This window comes from Protomyctophum parallelum, assembly GCF_964188405.1.
Source record: "Protomyctophum parallelum genome assembly, chromosome: 9".
NCBI lineage: Eukaryota > Metazoa > Chordata > Actinopteri > Myctophiformes > Myctophidae > Protomyctophum > Protomyctophum parallelum.
In genome coordinates, this window is record NC_139706.1 from 35552452 (window position 1) to 35572413 (window position 19962).

General features: G+C 41.5%; 1 protein-coding gene across 1 annotated transcript in view; it reads left to right on the plus strand.

The window, feature by feature from the left end:
• Nucleotides 1-17868, plus strand: part of stx1a (syntaxin 1A (brain)) — a gene marked incomplete at both ends in the record, with an annotated part of 73889 nt that extends 56021 nt beyond the window's left edge. Inside the window, 7 exons of the mRNA XM_083773346.1 lie at nt 3713-3796; nt 6094-6155; nt 9147-9255; nt 12793-12866; nt 12987-13121; nt 15622-15732; nt 17791-17868. Coding sequence (XP_083629472.1) covers nt 3713-3796; nt 6094-6155; nt 9147-9255; nt 12793-12866; nt 12987-13121; nt 15622-15732; nt 17791-17868 — 653 coding nt within the window. The remainder of the gene's footprint in view (nt 1-3712; nt 3797-6093; nt 6156-9146; nt 9256-12792; nt 12867-12986; nt 13122-15621; nt 15733-17790) is intronic.
• Between the last annotated feature and the right edge of the window lie 2094 nt (nt 17869-19962).

Consider the following 19962-nt stretch of genomic DNA (forward strand, 5'->3'; position numbering starts at 1 on the left):
TAAGTGCCCATCAGTCAGTGTCTGATGTAAATGTCAGGGTCGTTCATTATTTTGAGGTCAATATGTTCTCGCCTTCTGCTTGCTGCAGTGTGGCCACCGGCAGCGTAGTATGATTGGAGTTTGTGTGCGTGCATGCATGCATGTGTGTTTGCATAATGTGTGCATTAGCATATGTATCTTGTATCTAATCATTGCAGGCAGTATTTATGTATCATGTATGTATTATGTATCTAATGTAGTATATACCAGTAAAACGTCTAAGGGCGAGAAGCAGTCACGTGCAGCCGTGCACGCATCCGCCTCGTTGATGGCAGACTGATGGGCGAGCACTGGTGCTTTGGCATGGGGGGTCAGAGCAACATGGAATGAATTCTGTACTGGCCTGTACAGGGTTTGATGAGGTCAGATTAACAGGAATTTCAGAACAGGTTAGCTCCATATATGGAGATCTAAGGGTAGTAGTGGGGACATTCTCTTGAGTGTACAGGATTTGATGAGGGCCGGGCCTTCATTTTTGGGCCTGTTGAGAACTCTAGTACTCGCCGGCTGCTGGGTGCGGCTGCACTAATAACTTTGGGGCAGGCCCGTCTAGAGTTTGAATGGACAGGTCAAAAAGGAGACATCGAAGAGGAATGATGGATGGGGAAGTATCAACATATGGAATGTCAGAACAGGTTCTGACATAATGGAGATCTAAGGGTTTGAGGTTTGAGGTCAGATGAGTTGCTGGCCAATATATATATATTTTTCTCATTCAATTTTTATTAGTTTTCTGAACAAGAACATAGCATAGTCATTTTACAGTGTACAAAATTGAACTCAAAACATTCACTCTCACACGCATACTCGTGTGCACCCACGCACGCACGTACACACACACACACACACACACACACACACACACACACACACACACACACACACACACACACACACACACACACACACACACACACACACACACACACACACACAGAAACCCCTCCCTCCCCGTCCCCATCCTATTCACAGAATAATCAACCCACAACACATCAATTACAATATCACCGGGTCAGTAAGTCTTTCAGGTCTGATATTAGGTCTGTCCACATTGAAATTGTGCCCTCTTGGGCCTGATTAATCCTTGCCGATGACAGTTCCAGGTAAGCAATGTCCAGAAAGCTTCGCAGCCAATTTGTTTTTGAAACATCATGTGGGGGATTCCAGCGTTGGGCTATGATCTTTTTGATGGACATCAGGGATCTCCATATATGGGCTTAACTGCGACAGCAAGTTGCATTTACTATTATGTCCATCTCTGATTATGTCATGTGATGTCACAATGACCTGGGAACCATATATGGGGCTGATGTCATGTGATGTCACGATAACCTGGGCACCTGGGGGCTTGCGTGTCTGTGTGTGTGTGTGTGTGTGTGTGTCTGTGTGTGTCTGTGTGTGTGTGTGTGTGTGTGTGTGTCTGTGTGTGTGTGTGTGTGTGTGTGTGTGTGTGTGTGTGTGTGTGTGTGTGTGTGCTCTACTGGCCACTGGCAGTGTTAATTGTTCTAGAAGCTGGCAGTAGCCTAGCCTCGGTACCAAGAAAAGCCTGGTCACAACGTAAGGCAGAGAAGCTATGGGCGGATGTATCCTCCGGAACATCCGTCAGATGTATTTCCCCCGGATACAATATTTTCCTGACCAATCACAACACTTTCATTCGCGGAGAATGTAAAGTGATTTGTAAAGCATCAACGTAATTTCCTTGGGCGATACTTCCGCTAAAATCCTGCAACTTCCGCCCAAACAAATGATAGTCTTTACAGCGTAGGTCTTGCCCAGGGTGGCAGCAGCCTAAATGAGTTAAACTCGGTTGGCTCCACCGTCGATGTGTGAATGTGTGTGAATGACATTGCAAAGAGAATTGGATAAAGGTGCTGTAGAAATGCAGACCATTTAACATTATGTCCGAGTATCCTATTTCTGATTCGTAAATTGCTTTGCTTGAGATGTACAAGTGGAGAGGCTTGATTAAATTGCCTTGAGGGTGTGAATTTTGTCTCCCTGTTCTCCCACCCTCGCAGTGCATATGTGCACAAAGGAGCTCACAAAGGAGCTCCTCCACCCTCAGACTAAATCAAACAAATTATTTCTAGGTTTCCTCTCTCCTTTACTTTCCCCCTCTCCCTTCTGGTCTCTTTATCTCTCGCTTATATCTCCCTATATTGCATTTCAAACAATGCTTTGAAGTGTTGGCTCAGCAACTGTGTGGTCTCTGTGGTTGTCTGTCTGTCTAGGCCCATATTATATAGCCAAATTAGCCATGCTTGTCTCCCAGCCTGATCATTGCCCCCATTGGTGTGTCGTGTGTGAATGTGGGAAGTGAGGACTCTGGCATATATTGACTGTTTGCCGCTTCACCTCCCAATGTATGAATGAATGGACCATTGTAAGCGCTTTGAGTAAGCACTCAAAAGAAAAGCACTATAAAAATTTAATCTATTATTATTATTAAATAACCCTGGCAATGACAGGGAAACAGAAAATAGTTTCAGTTCAGTTATGTTCTGATTGTTTAAACAATGAATCAGATTGTATGAAGTAACTCAATAGTTAAGTAGTCATCACATTTGAATCTTCTTACTTCGGCTTGAGTAACAATACTTTTACTTGAGTGCAGTTTGGCTACTCAACTCTACCCACCTCTGCTGGTATGTTCTTTTAATTTCCAGTACCTGATATTCCATTAGACTCCATTATCTCGTATTCAATGTCAGTCTTGCAGTGATATTTGAGGACTTGTGGTAGAAGTCTCTGCCTGTCCCAAACGGCAAACATGGACTCTAGACAATCAATGAGAGGAGCAAACATACTGAGCACTGTCAATATGTTTACTGAGGGAGGCAGACACAAGTAGAATAAAAAGGAACCAAAGAACAGTTATGGGGGAAGAGATAAGGCCTGCAAGCCAGAGATTCGAATGACAGCACTGAGTCTGTATTACAAACAAATATAACATGGTTGACAGTTCATGTTCACTTAACTTGCACATTGTATGATCATACATTAACTTGCATGAATATGCAAAGCGAGATTGACAGCCCTTAAATTCATATTTAGAAAATGTTTCAGATGTAAAAGAAATCTGAGATGATGGAATGATGATGGATGATGATGGTCATGGAAGGGGAACCTTCTGAAAGCTTCATGGGCAAAGATAATCAACTTCAAAATCTCAAAAGATTGGTCAAAATGACCTCTCAGTCATGCGAGTATTACAACATTAATCCGTGCTCGCGCTAAGATTATTAATCGTCCACCACCTAGGCCCCTCGCTATACTACATCCTCCACTTCCGGCTCGGGCGGAAGTAGCTCTTCTTCTCTGCTTATTTCGCGCATTTCTCTGGCATTGCGCCACGATCCTCCCTAGATGGCTGGGCAGGATTGTGTTAAGATCGTCAATAATATATTCAACCAAGTGAAGATAACTCTCTCTCCGTTTTCTCTTCCACTTGAAACCATGAAATAATATTAAAAGTATCAGTGATAAACATCACCATAGCAACACAGTCTTAATGATCATGCATGAATCTGTACTAATTATACTCCTGAACTCTTCCAGACTGAGTCGAGTGAGCCTTTCCCTTGAAGTAGAGTGAATTTACAAACAATAAAAATGGCGGCAGTGCAATGCATGTCTTGTCTTCCCTTTTCTTTTCTTTTCTTCTCCTCAGAGACTAAGACTGACTTGGAGGATCTGATGGCAGATATCAAGAAGTTGGCTAACAAAGTGCGCTCCAAATTAAAGCGTAAGTACAGTATGCTTAAGCTTAATGCTTTTAGCTAATCCCTTCTCCTTTCATGTTAACTCTCCTTCCCTCCTCTCACCTATCTGACTCACTTCTCTCTCGTGGGTGCGCGTGTGCGTGTGTGCGTGTGTGTGTGTGTGTAGCCCTGTAACATCTCACACTTTGATTTCTCAATATCCCACTTCTCTGCACTGCATCACTGCCTGTCTCATTCACTAAACTATACTTCCCAGTCTCAATATAACATGATTTCACTCCCCTTTTCTTCACGCTAGTGTTCTCCTCATAAGGCTGCAACTATCGATTATATTATTGGAGAGAGTATGTTTTGCACTCCGTCCGTGTGTGTGTCCATCCGTCCGTCCGTCTGTGTACACCTAATCTCCGGTCGGTGCCAAATTTTGCACACACACTCCCTGGATGCCAACGATGAACCTCTGCCCCAAATATTTCAGAATGGCCTGTGGCCTGGCGCCAACAGGAGGCTGACTGAAAGTTTTATATTACTCCTCCAGATTCTGTCCAAAAATCCCGCAAATCGTTACACACTATCTCTATAGTCATGTGTTCAAGACAGATCTGTCCGGTTTTTCAGATTCCATCCTAATTGGCTAACATTGGCTTTCATTTGGCCCGTTTTGAACAAATAGCCTCAAATCATGAACGGAGCATGCCATTTACGTGAAATCTTTCACATACTTTCCTACTAGGCTGAGGAATAGATCTCACCCTTTTCACATTGGCTTGTTATTTTAGCAAAACACATTTTTGGAACAAAATCCCTCAAATCATCCAATTGCAGTCCAAGGCGTAAGAAGAAATGTCACTATTATAGCGCCACCAGGAGGCCACAATCTGACCTGCCCTGGTGGAGACCTGTGCCCTGAGGGGCACTTTTTCTAGTTAGTGATACTATTGATGATTACTGTTTTGATTAATCGAATAATCAAGAAGGCTGCTTTTAACCATTAAGCGTTGTTTTATACTACGTCACACAATGGCATTAGGGATCAAAAAATAGGGATAGATTATTAATCAACATTTGTTTTATTTTGATTAAATCGATTAGTTCTTCAATTGTTGCACCCCGGCTCCTAGCATTGGTGTTGAGTGTGACCACTTTTTGTTAGCTGTAGCACACAAGTTGACACAACATGGTTTAGAATTTGATGATCCTCCACTATTTGCAACTTCTATTGCATCTCTCCAAGCAATGGGCTCAGGTGTGTAAGATCACGTTTTTTTCATGGCTCAGCCCGGAGGTTATAACATTGAGTAAATTCCCTTTAATACCGTAAATATTCTTCTCAGTACACATCCCATGCAGGCATGAACACACACAGGCACAGACACAGACACACAGATTGTGATTTTTATTAGAGGTGCGATTTCTAAATGGAGGTCTTTCTGATTTTATGGAGGTCCTTGAAAGAACATTTATTTTTTAATGTAAATAAAGCGAGTGTGTACTGTAGGTGTATTTTATGTATTAATAAGCCCTACCTTGCTCCTCCTGCAGTACCATTTTCAAATGTGAAAAAATATTTATATTTTTAGACATGGGTCCTTCTCATGCAGCTGCCAACATTGCTCTCTATGTACTGTACATACATACAGTAATATGTATACTCACACACTTACCAAGGTGGTGTGAATGTTGTTCAAATGGAAGTTGGGGTGTGAATGAGCAGGTCCCCACAGCACTGTGTCATTTTGTTTCCTTTAAAGGTGATGATTGATGGTGTAACACCCAAGTCCCTATACTTGGGTGATACTGGACTGGTTGCCTGATATCCAAACTCACTGAGTTTATTATTAGATGATATTTATTCTGCTCAAAGTCCTATACTCTTGCATACAAATAAACATAAATAAACCGTCGACGCACACAGGATACAGGTCATCAGAACACAGTCTAAAAACTGTTTGCCTCTGCTACTGGCAACACCTGCGCCTGATTAGGGCCAGGATTAAATACCCTCCCTGTAACCTGGCAACCTGAACTTGATTGACAAATGACAATGAAAACTTAAACATTATGGTGGCTCAAATGGCTCTTACAGATGGCATTAAGTCTAGCTCCCCTGTTCTGGGGCAAACATTCAGCAAAAACAGCATTGCGACATTCCCTTTCTGGTATTAAGGATAAGGACATTCTGTTCCATTCTGTCACTTATGATGTCAATTATATCCATGTGCATGTAACTGTCTCAGCGCTCATTTCTCAGCATCACCTTTGACTCAATGATTCAGTTTTGATTTTAAGCAATGATTTTGAACAATGGTTTTCACTGGTTCATTTTCAGATACAGAACAGGAGGAGGGGCAGAATAAATCTTCAGCTGATCTGAGGATACGCAAGACACAGGTATTTTTGAGTGGTGCAACCATAGGGTGCAGCACTCTAATGCCCAGCAGTGTGTGTCCCTTTGTATACGTGTATTTATGTATGTATGTATGCTTGTATGTATGTATGTATGTATGTATGTATGTATGTTAGGGCTATAAGCAACAGCAATAGTCGACTATTCAACTATAGTCGACTAGTAAATCCACTAGTTGACCTTGTTGGTACAAGGGTTGGGATTCGTTAGGATTTTAACGGTTCCAGATCCTTACCGGATCCCTCTTAACGGTTCCGGTTCCTAACGGTTCCCTTAACGGTTCCTAATATTATTATTATTTTTATTTTTATTTTATTTTCTGACATAGATTATGCTTATATTATAACTAACCTAACCAAGTACATAATAAACAAAAATTAAATTATTGAAAATGCACTTTACAATTATGAGGTGGCACTATTATTTAAACTTCACCACCACCACCACCACCAGCTAGCCACCACAACAATATAATTGTTGCAATTTGTACTGGATATTGCAATTTGTACTGGAAATTAAATATACAGTACACATTGCAAAAATGATATTGTTGTAGTGACAAATGTTGTGTCTTTAATGCTGATTAATGCAGATTAATTTAATATGAAGGACCCCAGTTACCCTAATGGAAACAAGCCATAGTGCTTTCTTGGATTATAAAATCCTCTTAGCAGACCTTGTATTGAACTGTAGGCTACGTTCCTGTGCTTTTTTCTGCAAACTGTTTATAAAGTAATCAATCTATGGAGGTATATATGCACCTAAAGGCTGGGCTCTCAACAGTCCCACGATTAATTTAGAGCCAAATCAAAAGTGATTTGGCTCTATAGTGATTCATAAAATATCAGACAGAAAGACGTCGAGTCATTGGCGTTCTAAATTAACACCATTAACAACAGTTGTACAATACGCCTAATGAAAAGCTCTGTAGACTTTATTTTCTAAGTTACTAGCCTGGGGAAAGTTTTGCATCATCCTCGTCCCCTGCCGGCTGTGGTGGAGCTGCGGGGAGTGCAGGCACGGCTTTCCGTAGGCTCTCAAACATGATGTGCCTATAGATTAATCTTGTGAGTCGTGGACTCGTGTAGGCATATGGATTTTGAGATGTTTTCTCAATGTGGACCTGCAACTGGTACAAGTTGCAACAACCTTTGCAGGGAACTATGACATCGCATTTATTGCACTTTGCATGCTCAGCCTCAGAGTCATTTCCCTCTCTGTTAATCACATTTTGGAGATCTCTTTGACATACTATCCCGCTCGCTCCCAACTCACTCATATAGGTGGGGTGACATCACCCCAGTAATTTGGCTCTGCTTGCATGCATGCACAGACACCGCAGAGCTAAATGACGACTGATGATAACCGTTTGGGGAACCGTTAATAAAAAGAACATGGAACCGGCTCCAGATCCGCATTCCCTAGTTGGTATTAGTTGATAAGTTGATAAGTAAAAATAAATTAATAAAATCAACCTGTTTTTGCAGGCCTCAAGATCAGATACAATTATACATTATTGTCACCAATGTACAGTTTTTAAATGTACAAATATTGTAAAAATAATAATAATAATAAGTTGTGTTTTTAGCAGCCATTATGTGATTTCGGGTGTGACAGTACAGTACAGTACAGTACAGTACAGTACAGTACAGTACAGTACAGTACCCCCGTGGACCCCCACATGGAGTTGCACCACTCACTTCACATGGGTGTGATTTTTCTATTTCACCTGATAGAACAGAATTGCATAAAGCTTTATTGATCCCTGGTGAGAAATTCAGCGACTGAAGCGAGGTTGAAACACAGGAAAGACTATGTATGTATTGCAGCCCAGAACCAGTGTTGGGCCCAAAGATGGGAGAATGCATTTCAACATGAGGTAAGTACTTAGACAGTCCTTCTTTTTCAGGGGGGGTGTCGGTCGGACGAGGACCCAGGACCAGGACCAGGACACCAGTGGAGGTAAGTGGTATTACAGGTCGGTTTTGTAGAATAGGGCTTTAGTTCAATATTCAAATGAGGATTTATTCAGGGGAGAACAGTCAACTCAAATGATTTAATTAATTAACTTAAATGTTCTGCCTTTTCAGGGCATCAATAGAGGGGTAAGTACGTCTAGGATCCTTCCAACGGTTCACAGGTAAAGTATAATCTTATTTCAATGTCACTTTTGCACTCGGTGAGGGGTTTAAAGGGTAAAGCCTCTGTTTTACAAGCTCCTTTTGAACGCATCGTTTTCATCCGAGCCCAACGGTCTTTTCCCATGCATCAGTAAAGAGCCTATGAGGTGAGAAACACACAGTCAGTCTATTGTTTCATTTATAACATCACGTTGTAAGGGGATGTGTACTCGCCTACCCAGAACCGCACACCAACCTGCCCACGGAGAGAGCTGTTGGCGAGTGCGGGGAGACAGAGGCTTTTATACTGTTTGGTAGGCTGCGCAGGTGGTTCTCATCAGAAGCGCTCCAGCAGGTTATTAGGTATGTACCTGCCTTCCAGTACGTAGCCCAGCCTACAGTGCTTCACTCCGCCTCTTGCGCACTCTCTCTCTCCGGGGAGGTGGCGCTGTGGCGCGCCGTCCCTCAGTGAGCCGCCACAGTATGTGATGTCTGTCTGTCTGTCTGTCTGTCTGTCTGTCTGTCTGTCTGTCTGTCTGTCTGTCTGTCTGTCTGTCTACAATTAATGTATGAATGAATTCAGTAGTCTACGTACAATTTGAATATGTACTGTAGACTGGACGAAATTAACTTAAGGATAGCAAGTTTACTGTAGCTCAATCCAAGATTTTACAGGACATGTTACAGCTGCCAAAGCTTGTTAGCTGCCGTACAACCTTATACTATTTTGTTTCAACATTATTTTCTACATACATCAATTCCTACTAAGTCTTCACATGTCTTTTCTTTCTGATAATGGCCGACCTGTACTGTATAGCAATGTACTTAAGTGCAGAGTTTTGTTGCCCCCTCCAGCACTCCACGCTGTCCCGCAAGTTTGTAGAGGTGATGTCAGAGTACAACACCACCCAGTCCGACTACAGGGAGCGCTGCAAGGGACGCATACAGAGACAGTTGGAGATCAGTGAGTAGACCAGGAGTGATGTGTTTCTTTTCTCTTTCTCTCTTTGATGCAGAAACATGATTTTTAGTTGCAACCTGGCTATACTGTCGATGTTGAGGCTGAAGTTCTTAAACTCTGCCCGAACCCGACCAGGCCCGACCAAGCCCGACCCGACCCGACGTTTTAGGGCCGGGTCGGGCCCAAAGAATATGCTAATTAGTCGGGCCGGGCCGAGCCTCGGGCTCTGTGATTTTCCCCAATTTTGTTATATATATATATTTTTTTAAGTGTTATTATAATAAAAATAGCAATTCTGTTATTTGTGTAATGTGATTGTGTATACGTGTATGTATTTATTATGAACAGGGCTGCGCTAGCCGATTCACTTGTGACAGGAGGAGGACTGGAGACGGGGTCGCAATAAATATTTTATAAAATCAATCGGATTATCACAGCTGAAGAAGCGTCGGGTTTTCGTCATGTTGCACTGAGTCTCGTTAACCCAGCTGGCTGCGATGAATAAAACCTAATTATTAATCAACGTCACCAAACGATCCAGTGATATATAACTTAGCTACACGTAAAGCAACTTCACTTAAGAGGAAACTAAGGGAGGGAGCTGCAGCAGCTATTCGTGTTTACTCACCAGTCACCACCACAACTGTATGGAATCCATTAGAATGATTGGAAATGGAAGTCAAGTTATGGAACATTAATAGCCTATGCTAACGTGAGTTACATACATCCTTTATTTCGATAAATCCGTTGATCTCCGTTCTCACTTTCACACTGAAACACGGCGCCGCTGCGCTGCCATTTAGTGCTGCTTTTTTTTCTCTCTTTTTTTTCTGTCGGGCTTTTGTCGGGCTTCGGGCTTAACATTATAGCAATTTTTAGGGTAGGGCCGAGCCTCGGGCCGACCCAGTTAGGGTAGGGTCGTGCCATAATTTCTGGGCCCGTTGAGAACTTTAGTTGAGGCTAGTGAGGACCTAGTGGACACTTTTTCATGATTGGCTGCCTCTAGCGTCTCTAAGCCAATGGGAGATAAAACCCATAGTCTGAATGCTGCAACGTGAATACTTCTTAAACAACCCAGAGGGGGCAGTGCTAGTCAGATGTTTGTCACTGCTGGAGTGAGGACTTTTAAAGCACTCCTAAGAAATGTAATGTTTACGTTTATGCAAAGGCTGGATGTATCGACAAAATATACATTTCATAAAGCAGGCAATAAATACAAATCATAAATAGAAAATGGCTCTAAGAGTTATAGCATTTGTAAACTTGCCAAGGATGCATTATTCACACACTTCCCATGACCACTTTGTGTGGTCTGTGTCGTCACTTTCTCCCTTGAGGGTCTCACTCAACTACGCTCTTGCATAACAATGGAGCTGAAATAATAAGGCTACTAGTAGTGGCATAGCATGAATGATTTAATAGCCCATACACGCTATGGGGTAAAGTGAGTATTCTCAGTTTCATATTAGGTTGTCTCCGGGTTAAGGTCTCCATGGCAACAAATAAGAGCCTCCCTCTGCGCCTGTCTGAAGAAGCCAACAAGGATTTGTGTGTGTGTGTGTGTGTGTGTGTGTTTATATACAGTAAAAGCTGAAAGATCAGAGAAGGGCCGTGCCAGAGTAATCCCTAAATGCCCATTATTCTTTCCCCTCACCTGCATACAGTATGAGTGTTTGTGTTTATTACTGTGGAGTGGGAATAGCATTTCCCTTGTCTGTGTGTCGCTCCTTGCTCCTATCACATGCTCAAGTGTTAACTTAACTCTGACCCTTATGGGTCCATTTGTGCCATTTTAGAAAAGAAGATCTGAATCTCTGGATTCTACTATGATTAGAAATCAGACTTAATGCATCTGTGTATGTGATTTAAGCAATATTGAACGAGAGGGGGTGGTTTAATGTCATTAATGCATGCCTGCGATGCTGCAGGAAGTCTTCCGAAAGGCAGCGCAGAAGTGCATTAATGACATTAATCTCGAGTGTAATATTGCAATTATACAACAGTTACCCTTAAAACGTGCACGCATCGGTGAATGCTGAGCGCTGGTGCTTTGGCATGGGGGGTCAGATCAACATATGGAATGAATTCTGTACTGGCCATATATGGAGCGTGTCTTGAGTGTACAGGGTTTGATGTGGTCAGATCAACATATGGAATGTCAGAACAGGTCAGCTCCATATATGGAGATCTAAGGGTAGGGCGAGGTCGCGTGCACACATCCGCCTATAGGTGACAGCAGACTGCTGGGCGAGCGGCGCTTTGGCATGGGGGGTCAGATCAACATATGGAATTAATTCTGTATTGGCCATATATGGAGCGTGTCTTGAGTGTACAGGGTTTGATGACTAACATTACTTGCACACTCTGCTTGCGCAAGTAATAACAGGGCTACAATCCCACAGATTTTTGAGGGGTGCTAGCTCCTCCTATATATACAGCTTTTGTCCCCACACGTCTCAATATTTGCCATTGAAATTAGAAATTATGTCAAATGTCTGCCAAATATGACGTAAATTGAATCAACTAATCACATAAATTCAGTTGTTCATGAAATGATGTATGATGATGTATAATGATAAGAGCGCCCCTCACTTCACATGGGTGTGATTTTTTAATTGTATTCTTTGCCTGTAAAAATAGAGATGCAGGTTGAAAGCGTTTAAAGTCAGACCACTCTTCTCACTTGGTGCTTTGGATAGTGATGGATGGAGCAAAATGCAGGTGGAACCTGCTGAGCAGCTGGATAGAGGGCAATGAGCATATCTCATCATCCTTTAATGAATCCCCAGATGGGCACAGAGGAGAGGAGGGTGGGGTTGTTCACTGGGGAACTACCCATAGATCCGAAGTCCCGTTAGTCCGAACATGCACTGCTCCCGTGCTTGCGGTTAGGTTTAGGTTAGGGTTAGAGATAGGGATAGTCATTTCGGAACAATGAACCTTCTGACTAATGACACGGCACTGTTCACTGCATGTTATTAGAACTTGCTAATGTCCTCATTGTCCTCATTATCCCTGTAGCTCGGGGCACCTGTTGAATTCAGTGACATGGTGGACACTGCACTGCTCATTGCCTGCATGGGTCTTTAGCTAAGACGTCACATTAATCCTAGAACCCTATGATGCTTTTCTTTACAGCATAGCCGTAGGCCACCCAGCCCTCTGACCTTAAAGGTATATTCAGTGATTTCACTTAATTAAAATATCACCTTTTTATTTTTTTTGTGATAATCCTCCCTACTATAGAGTGTGCTGACCAGATAATTAGTTCCTCCCTATCCCCAGTAAACCGTAGGGGTAATAAAAACCTAGTTTCGGCTTTGGTGGTGGGTGAGAAAGCCTACATTCAATCAGGATGTACTGTAGAGCGTGTGCATGCACATATCTTGCGCATATCTTGCTGACCGTTTTGTTTTTCTCCAAATGTGTGTGTGTGTGTGTGTGTGTGTGTGTGTGTGTGTGTGTGTGTGTGTGTGTGTGTGTGTGTGTGTGTGTGTGTGTGCACGCGCGCACGTGCGTGCGTGTGTTTATACTCTTTAGCTGGGAGGAACACAACAAATGAGGAGCTGGAGAGTATGTTGGAGAGTGACAACCCAGCTATCTTCACATCAGGGGTGAGTAAGAAAACAAATTCACAGAGATTCAAACATGCACATGATCTCACACTAGCTGTCTCTCATCTCTTTCATCTTCTCTCCCCCACCCATTTCTTTGACCCTCCTCAACCTTCTCAGATCATCATGGACAACATCAACCAACAAGCAATGAATGAGATTGAGACACGGCACAATGAGATCATCAAACTGGAGAACAGCATCAGAGAACTGCATGACATGTTCGTGGACATGGCCATGCTAGTGGAAAGCCAGGTGAGACCCAAGAGGTGGGTGAGGCCAACCAGTGGCCATGTAGATTTGCACATACCTCTGCATTTAATCCATCCTATTAGGAGCAGTGGGGAAGTATTGAACAGTGCCCATGGAGCATTTGGGGTTCAGTGTCTTGCCAAAGGACACTGTCCTTGCTCGGGAGCTCAGGCTCAAACCAGGAACCTTCCGGTTCCTAAACGTCCGGTCTACCTCATCCTGAGCCATTATTGGTTCCAAAGCGTTATATAGGCCTACCAAAAGTCTGAAAGCCAGTATAGTAATCAAAACGGCAATGCCCATGGGAGATTAATTGGCAAACACATCGGTATCGGCCGATTCTAGTTGTTTTTAGATTAATCAGCATCGGTTTGATTAATCAATCAGACCGATTAATTAATCGGTCCGATTAATCGGTCTGTCTTTACAGATAAACAAGCCCAAAGTAACAGCTTGAACAGATCTACAAGCTCACACTATTAAATATAAAGGTATTTAAATGAAATCTGACTTGCCTAATCCTGCAGTGCAGATACCCTGTTACATGTATTTTTCAGAATGGACAAAATTATTATAATTTTGCAATACAGAATGAGATCATATCGGTTATCGGCCATAACACCAATTAATTATATTGGATATCGATATCGGCCAAAATGTCTCATCGGCACATCCCTATAATGCCCACACTTTTAAATGCATTCACCAAATGTACTTATTATGATAAGATTTCATTTAAAAGTGTAGGCTACTCAAGAAAAGAGACAATTTTGTGACTAATTAAATTAATTAATTTAAATACTTGCAAATACCAACGGAGCACCAAGTTAGCTTAGCAGCACAGTGCATTTCTCTCTTTGCATGTGTTTTGAGAATTCCAGTTTATTTTTTACATGTTCAAATTTTACTGTGGTGCTGTGGTGCTACATTTACGATCATCCAGATAGATGAAAAACACACCTAGTCTATTTGTGTGTTGCTGTAGGGTAGGAGAGAGTAGAGACCAGTTGTTTTTCTTGTCAGTAATACTGGGTCTGAAATGAATCATGCAAAGGACACTGAAATAGAAGAGCATGTGAGAGAATAAATCAATAAGACTGAATATTAAATCTCACATATGAAGGGAATACCCTATGTAATGTATTGTATGATTTCCCTTCATTATTATTAGTGTGGGAGTTGTATAATGTCTGCAGTGTTTATGTGTATATGGGGGTGCATATGTATTCATGTTATGCTTATGTGAGAACCTATAAATTATGAATGTACATATAATTGTTTGAATTATTGATCAAACTAGCACACTTCCATGACTAACATTGAGTATTACATCAGCTTGGACTACTATTTTTGTCTTCCTCAGCTGTGATCTTTGTCGTCCCATCCGATAACGTACAAACCAATTTCTTTCTCTTGTCATCTTCCTCTGTGGTCATTTTCATCCCTTTTCTCTCCCATTTACCTGAATCTAAGTTGCGACCTCCTGCTACTGTGGCAAGGTAATTTCAGTGTGATTTTCTTTTTCTTTTTTTTGAGTGGTGCAACCACTCCTATAACCAGCAATGTCCGTGTACCTGTGTACCTGTATGTATGTCTGTATAAGTGAGCACGAGTATGTTACTTATTTATACCAGTAGAGGGCACCAGAGTGGTGCAACCACTCCTACAACCAGCAATGATCCTGTTGTCATGAGCAGGTTTGCGCATGCGTGAAATTGGAACGATACAGAGAAGAAATTGGAACGATACAGAGAAGAAATTGGACGATACAAATTGGAACGATACAGAGAACCAATAGACGGGAGTTGCACCACTCGGTTCACACTGGTGTGATTTTATTATCTAATATTGTGGCATGCATAGTGTTCCTTTTTTAATTTAATACTAATACACAGTACATACAGTTCCTTAGAAGAGTATAGGTACGTAATATGGGACATAGTAGGTTTTTGTACAACAAGGTAAGTCCACATAATGAAAATCCACATATAGTCAGCATAAGGTAAATACACATTAGATAAATCCATCAAGGTAAATTTACATAAAGGAAATCATCTTCTTTTGGATTACTACTGACTCCGGCTTTGACTCTAGTTGTCTGGCATACTTGCACATACAGAGTCTAGACTAGTAGGATTTACTGATGAGAGACTTGTCTTGTCTTGTCTTATCTTATCTTATCTTATCTTATACTCTCTTCCTGCAGGGTGTGCTAGTGAACAACATTGAGCACAGTGTTCTGCAGGCCCAGGAGTATGTGGAGCAGGCCAAGGAGAGCTTTGCTAAGTGCAAAAAGACCGCCAAGTGCAGCAAACGGGTGAGACACAAGATGCACACAGTCTACGACTTAACTCTCACCATGTTTTTTTCTCTGCCCTTTCTCCCCTTCTTGCTGTCGCTTCTCTTTTCTTCTCTTTCTCTGCCCCGCCCACCCATCGCTATCCCTGGTTCCTCCTACTCCTCATCACATGCTGTCACATCCTCCCTAATCAAACGCTTCTAGGGGGAGATGATAGACCGTATAGAGTACAATGTGGAACATTCTGTAGACTATGTGGAGAGAGCGGTGTCTGACACTAAGAAGGCTGTTAAATACAAGAATAAAGCATGGAGGGTGAGTCTTATCAAGCATGGCATTTGTACCACAGACAATGACTGTCATTGCGATGTCTGCATGATCAGTGCTTATACTGCATATAGCATGTGTGTTTTGGTCTCATTTTGCATAATGCTGAGTGAGTTTATAAAGTATACACCAACAGTATTATCCAAAAACACAGTCAGTTATCAAATGGATCATTACCCTCATCATTTAACATAACAAGCTCTAGCCACAAGTAGTCAACAGATACAGTATAATGGGAGGGACAACTCTGCCACCTCCTGGTTCCCATCTGTATTGTCACTTATGTATCTCATAAACCAAATTCACTGAGATTGATTGAATATAATCAATGTTCATGATTATCTCTCCCATAATCTCAACCAAATTCAATCTTTGTTTGTTTCATCGCTTGAAAACATTCTTTGTTTGTTTTTGCTTGTTGCTTTTTCTTTTCTTTACACTCACTTCACTTGGTCTGTCCTTTGGCCATTTATCATCTAATTAACTCATGCCTCTCTCTCCCCCCCTGCCCCCTGTACAGAAGATGATCCTGATAGGAATTTGCATTGCAGTCATTGCAGTGATCATCTTCATCATTGCTCTAACAGCTGGACTCAGTTAGATCCCTCAGAAATCAACAGATCTTTTAGTTTAGATTGTGAGACAGGGCTTAGAGACCCTTATCTGCAATTATTTATTTATTTTAAGTTTTTTTAACAACAAGTGTTTGTTTCATAAAAATCCACCATAGACATGTTATGAGCTACTTTCTAGAAATTAAATTCAAGAAATTCTAAATGTTCGAGTTTGGAAGCGCTCGTTGGAAATCACTCAACGGAGCTGCGTACCACCTGTTTCAAAATTGCACATAATGCAGTAGGTTTTAAAACGAGCGCTTCCAAACACTATTTATTTATTGACAGAAAGTAGCCCATAACATGTCTACAGTGGATGTTTATGAAACAAACACACAGATAGAAAGAGGATAATTCAATCTTTTCGTACAGCTGTAATGTTGGTGAGTTTAACGTTGTTTAATACAATCAGATAGGACTTTTCTGTTTGGATGTATGAGCTGTCAATAGTTTATATTGCAACTCTAGATTCAACATATTAAAACAGTAATATCGTTTCACAAATCGCAGCCTCCCCGTGGTAGAAAGCCCCAAGATCTGTCCATCATGGGTCTGTCCATGTCTACCTCACAGGAAATGCATTCCGCACTCCCATAATCTTATTTATTCTATTATTTGTGTGTATAGTTTCCATGATGTGGACTGTACGTAGTCTAGTACTGTAGTAGCCTACAGTTCTCATAAGGAGCATGGAGGTCTCTTCTCCTCATGAGCTTGAGAAGTGAAGTGACTAGTCAATGCCTGATTTACAGTAGGCCTATACTTGATTGCGCACTGGTATTGCATACTGAAAACAGCAGATCTACAAGCTCACAATGCATCCTGCTGCAACAAATTGTAAGCTTGTACCCCGGTGTGCAACAAAGTATAAAGTGACAATTTCCAAGAGTGAGCCCCATAGTATACACTACAGGAAGCATAATGGGCAAATGCCTCTCTTGTCATTCATTAATACAATTGTATACTAATTTTCTAAGATGTCAGCATGAAAGACTTCACTTTAAGGAACTCCTCTGCTGTTTTTTGTCTGTGCTTGTGGTGGTTGTCATGATTTATACATAGATTTGTTGTGATGCATGATCTACGTAGCTTATTTCTACAAAGCCAAAGATATCTACCGGTAAGTATAGATGCTAAAACATAGAAAACATCCAAAGTGAAGTGTACTCTAATGCAAACATCACTCTCACTCTTCCATAATTATCATTGGCATGGGTGGTTTTCTTGGTCTTCTCATATTTGATTCAAGTTGTACAATATAGGCTACAGCCAAATTTGCAGTGTTTATTCAACAGTAATTGACCTCGCCCATTTGTACACTTACAGATAATGTAAGACTGAGGATCATACTGTGTAAAATCATTCTATTTTTTTTCCTACTCCCCATTTGCTGCCTTGGATTAATTGTTTCTCTTCTTGACATGCAATGCAGAAGAAAATAATGATCATTATATGCTGTGTGGTGCTAGGAATCGTTATTGCCTCTGTTGTCGGAGGGACACTGGCCTAACACATACACACACACACACACACACACACACACACACACACACACACACACGCACGCACACGCACTCACGCACGCGCACACACACACACACACACACACACACACACACACACACACACACACACACACACACACACACACACACACACACACACACACACACACACACACACACACACAATAACCTTGATATCTCTATACTGTAAAGCAAAAGGCATACACAACACAGAATTACTGTTGTCAAGAATGCAACCTACAGTATAAACCTACATGCACTACACACAGTGTACAGGGCAAGAGGTGTTTTCCGCATGAGTTCCTTGTAAATCTGTGGTGCTGCAAAATGTTTATCTGATTGTTGAGTGTTGTTAAAGATTATGTTTATTAAAGTCTAATAATTGAAGGAAACTGTAAAAGAAAATACTAAATACAGCCGACAGGCTTCTTTTGTTTAAAGTGGGAAATTTGGTATATAGTCTTTTTATTGGCCTAAAATATTGTTTACCGGTATATACATACATTCATGAAAAATGTCAAACTTTCCTTATGCTTTAAGTAGTATGTGACATGTCAAACTAGGGGGTTTTCATGATTCTGAATCCATTCCAAGCATTAGTTTTGCACAAAAAACACTCTTTGGGCTAAAAACGGCCATAGACGTCATGACAAATGTGATGAGGTCAGCACATTTTGGGCAAGTGGCTATGGCTGTTGCCCAATATCAACAGCCGGTCAGCAAGTGGATTCATGAATATATATAGACAATATTTTAGGCCAATAAAAAAGACTATATACCAAATTTCCCTCCCGTCCACCTCGACTGCCACACTATAACAAAATACTATCACATTCCAACTTCCAGATATACATTTATTTGTTTAAATGTCTTTTGTATTTGAAAGGCACATTATCACGTTACCTGCAGTGTTTCCAAAGCCACGGTATACCTTTGTTGAAGCATGTTTTTTTTCCCCACCCAACCAAACTTAACACATTGACAAGTCTATTATGTTAGATCGCATTCTTTGCCAACGTATGAATGGCTCTTTGGCTCGGTTCACGTATCGGGACCCGTGGGCCTTCAAAATAAGGGTCTTCACTGAAAAAAACACTGGCAGTGGTGGAATAATTAATTAATTAATTAATACCTACCAGTGAATGTGTTAATCTGGTGACCTCTACCTCCCTTCAAAAGGCCTGCATGGTTAAGTTAATGGTAAAGTGCTGTTTTGTATTCTGTGGCAAATGGAAAAGAGACAATTATTATACTGCTGTGGATTGTACTGTTTTATTGTCTATGTGTCACCCAAACAAATTATTCCACATAGTTGTTGATTTCATACCTATTTGGCCCTTGGAAGCAGTATTCCATTTGGCCTCATCACGTGCAGAGTGCATGTGTGTGTGCTGTGAATGTGTGTGTGCTGTGCACGTGTGCGTGCGTGTGTGTGTACACTGATAGTTATGAAAAAGTAAGCGAGTGCTTGTTACAAACCACATGTGTCTTTGTTCTCTATAAACACTGCCAATATGTTCAAATGACATTAGCCCTGTAAACATGACCCTCGTATTCATACGAGGGTCATGACGTAACTTCACCCTGGTCTTTGCAGACGCTACATTTACAAATAATTAAAATATATAAACATTCGCATTTCAAATATAAAGTACTCACAAAGTTTCCCACGGGTGTTAGTTAGTAGCAGCGCGAGCGATTAGAATTTCTGCATCCCGCGTTGTTTAATAAAAAGCATTTTTATCCGAGGTGTTATTTTGCCATTGGCTTTCAACTACGCGCCCCTATCGGTCGGGAGGATGGTGGCACTCGGTGTGTTCGATATAGGTACGCTGACCGCCCTGCCAATACAGACTAATAGGCGAGTGCGCTCTCGGTGTGCAACTGTGGATTTCCCAAACGAACCCCGTTTGAAAAAAGTAGCCGGAGAGCTCGGACAAAAATGCATTTTATTAAAGAACGCGGGACGCAGCAATTCTAATCGCTCGCGCTGCTACTAACTAACACCCGTGGGAAACTTTGTGAGTACTTTATATTTGAAATCTGAATGTTTAAATATACGGAAATCTTGTAAATGC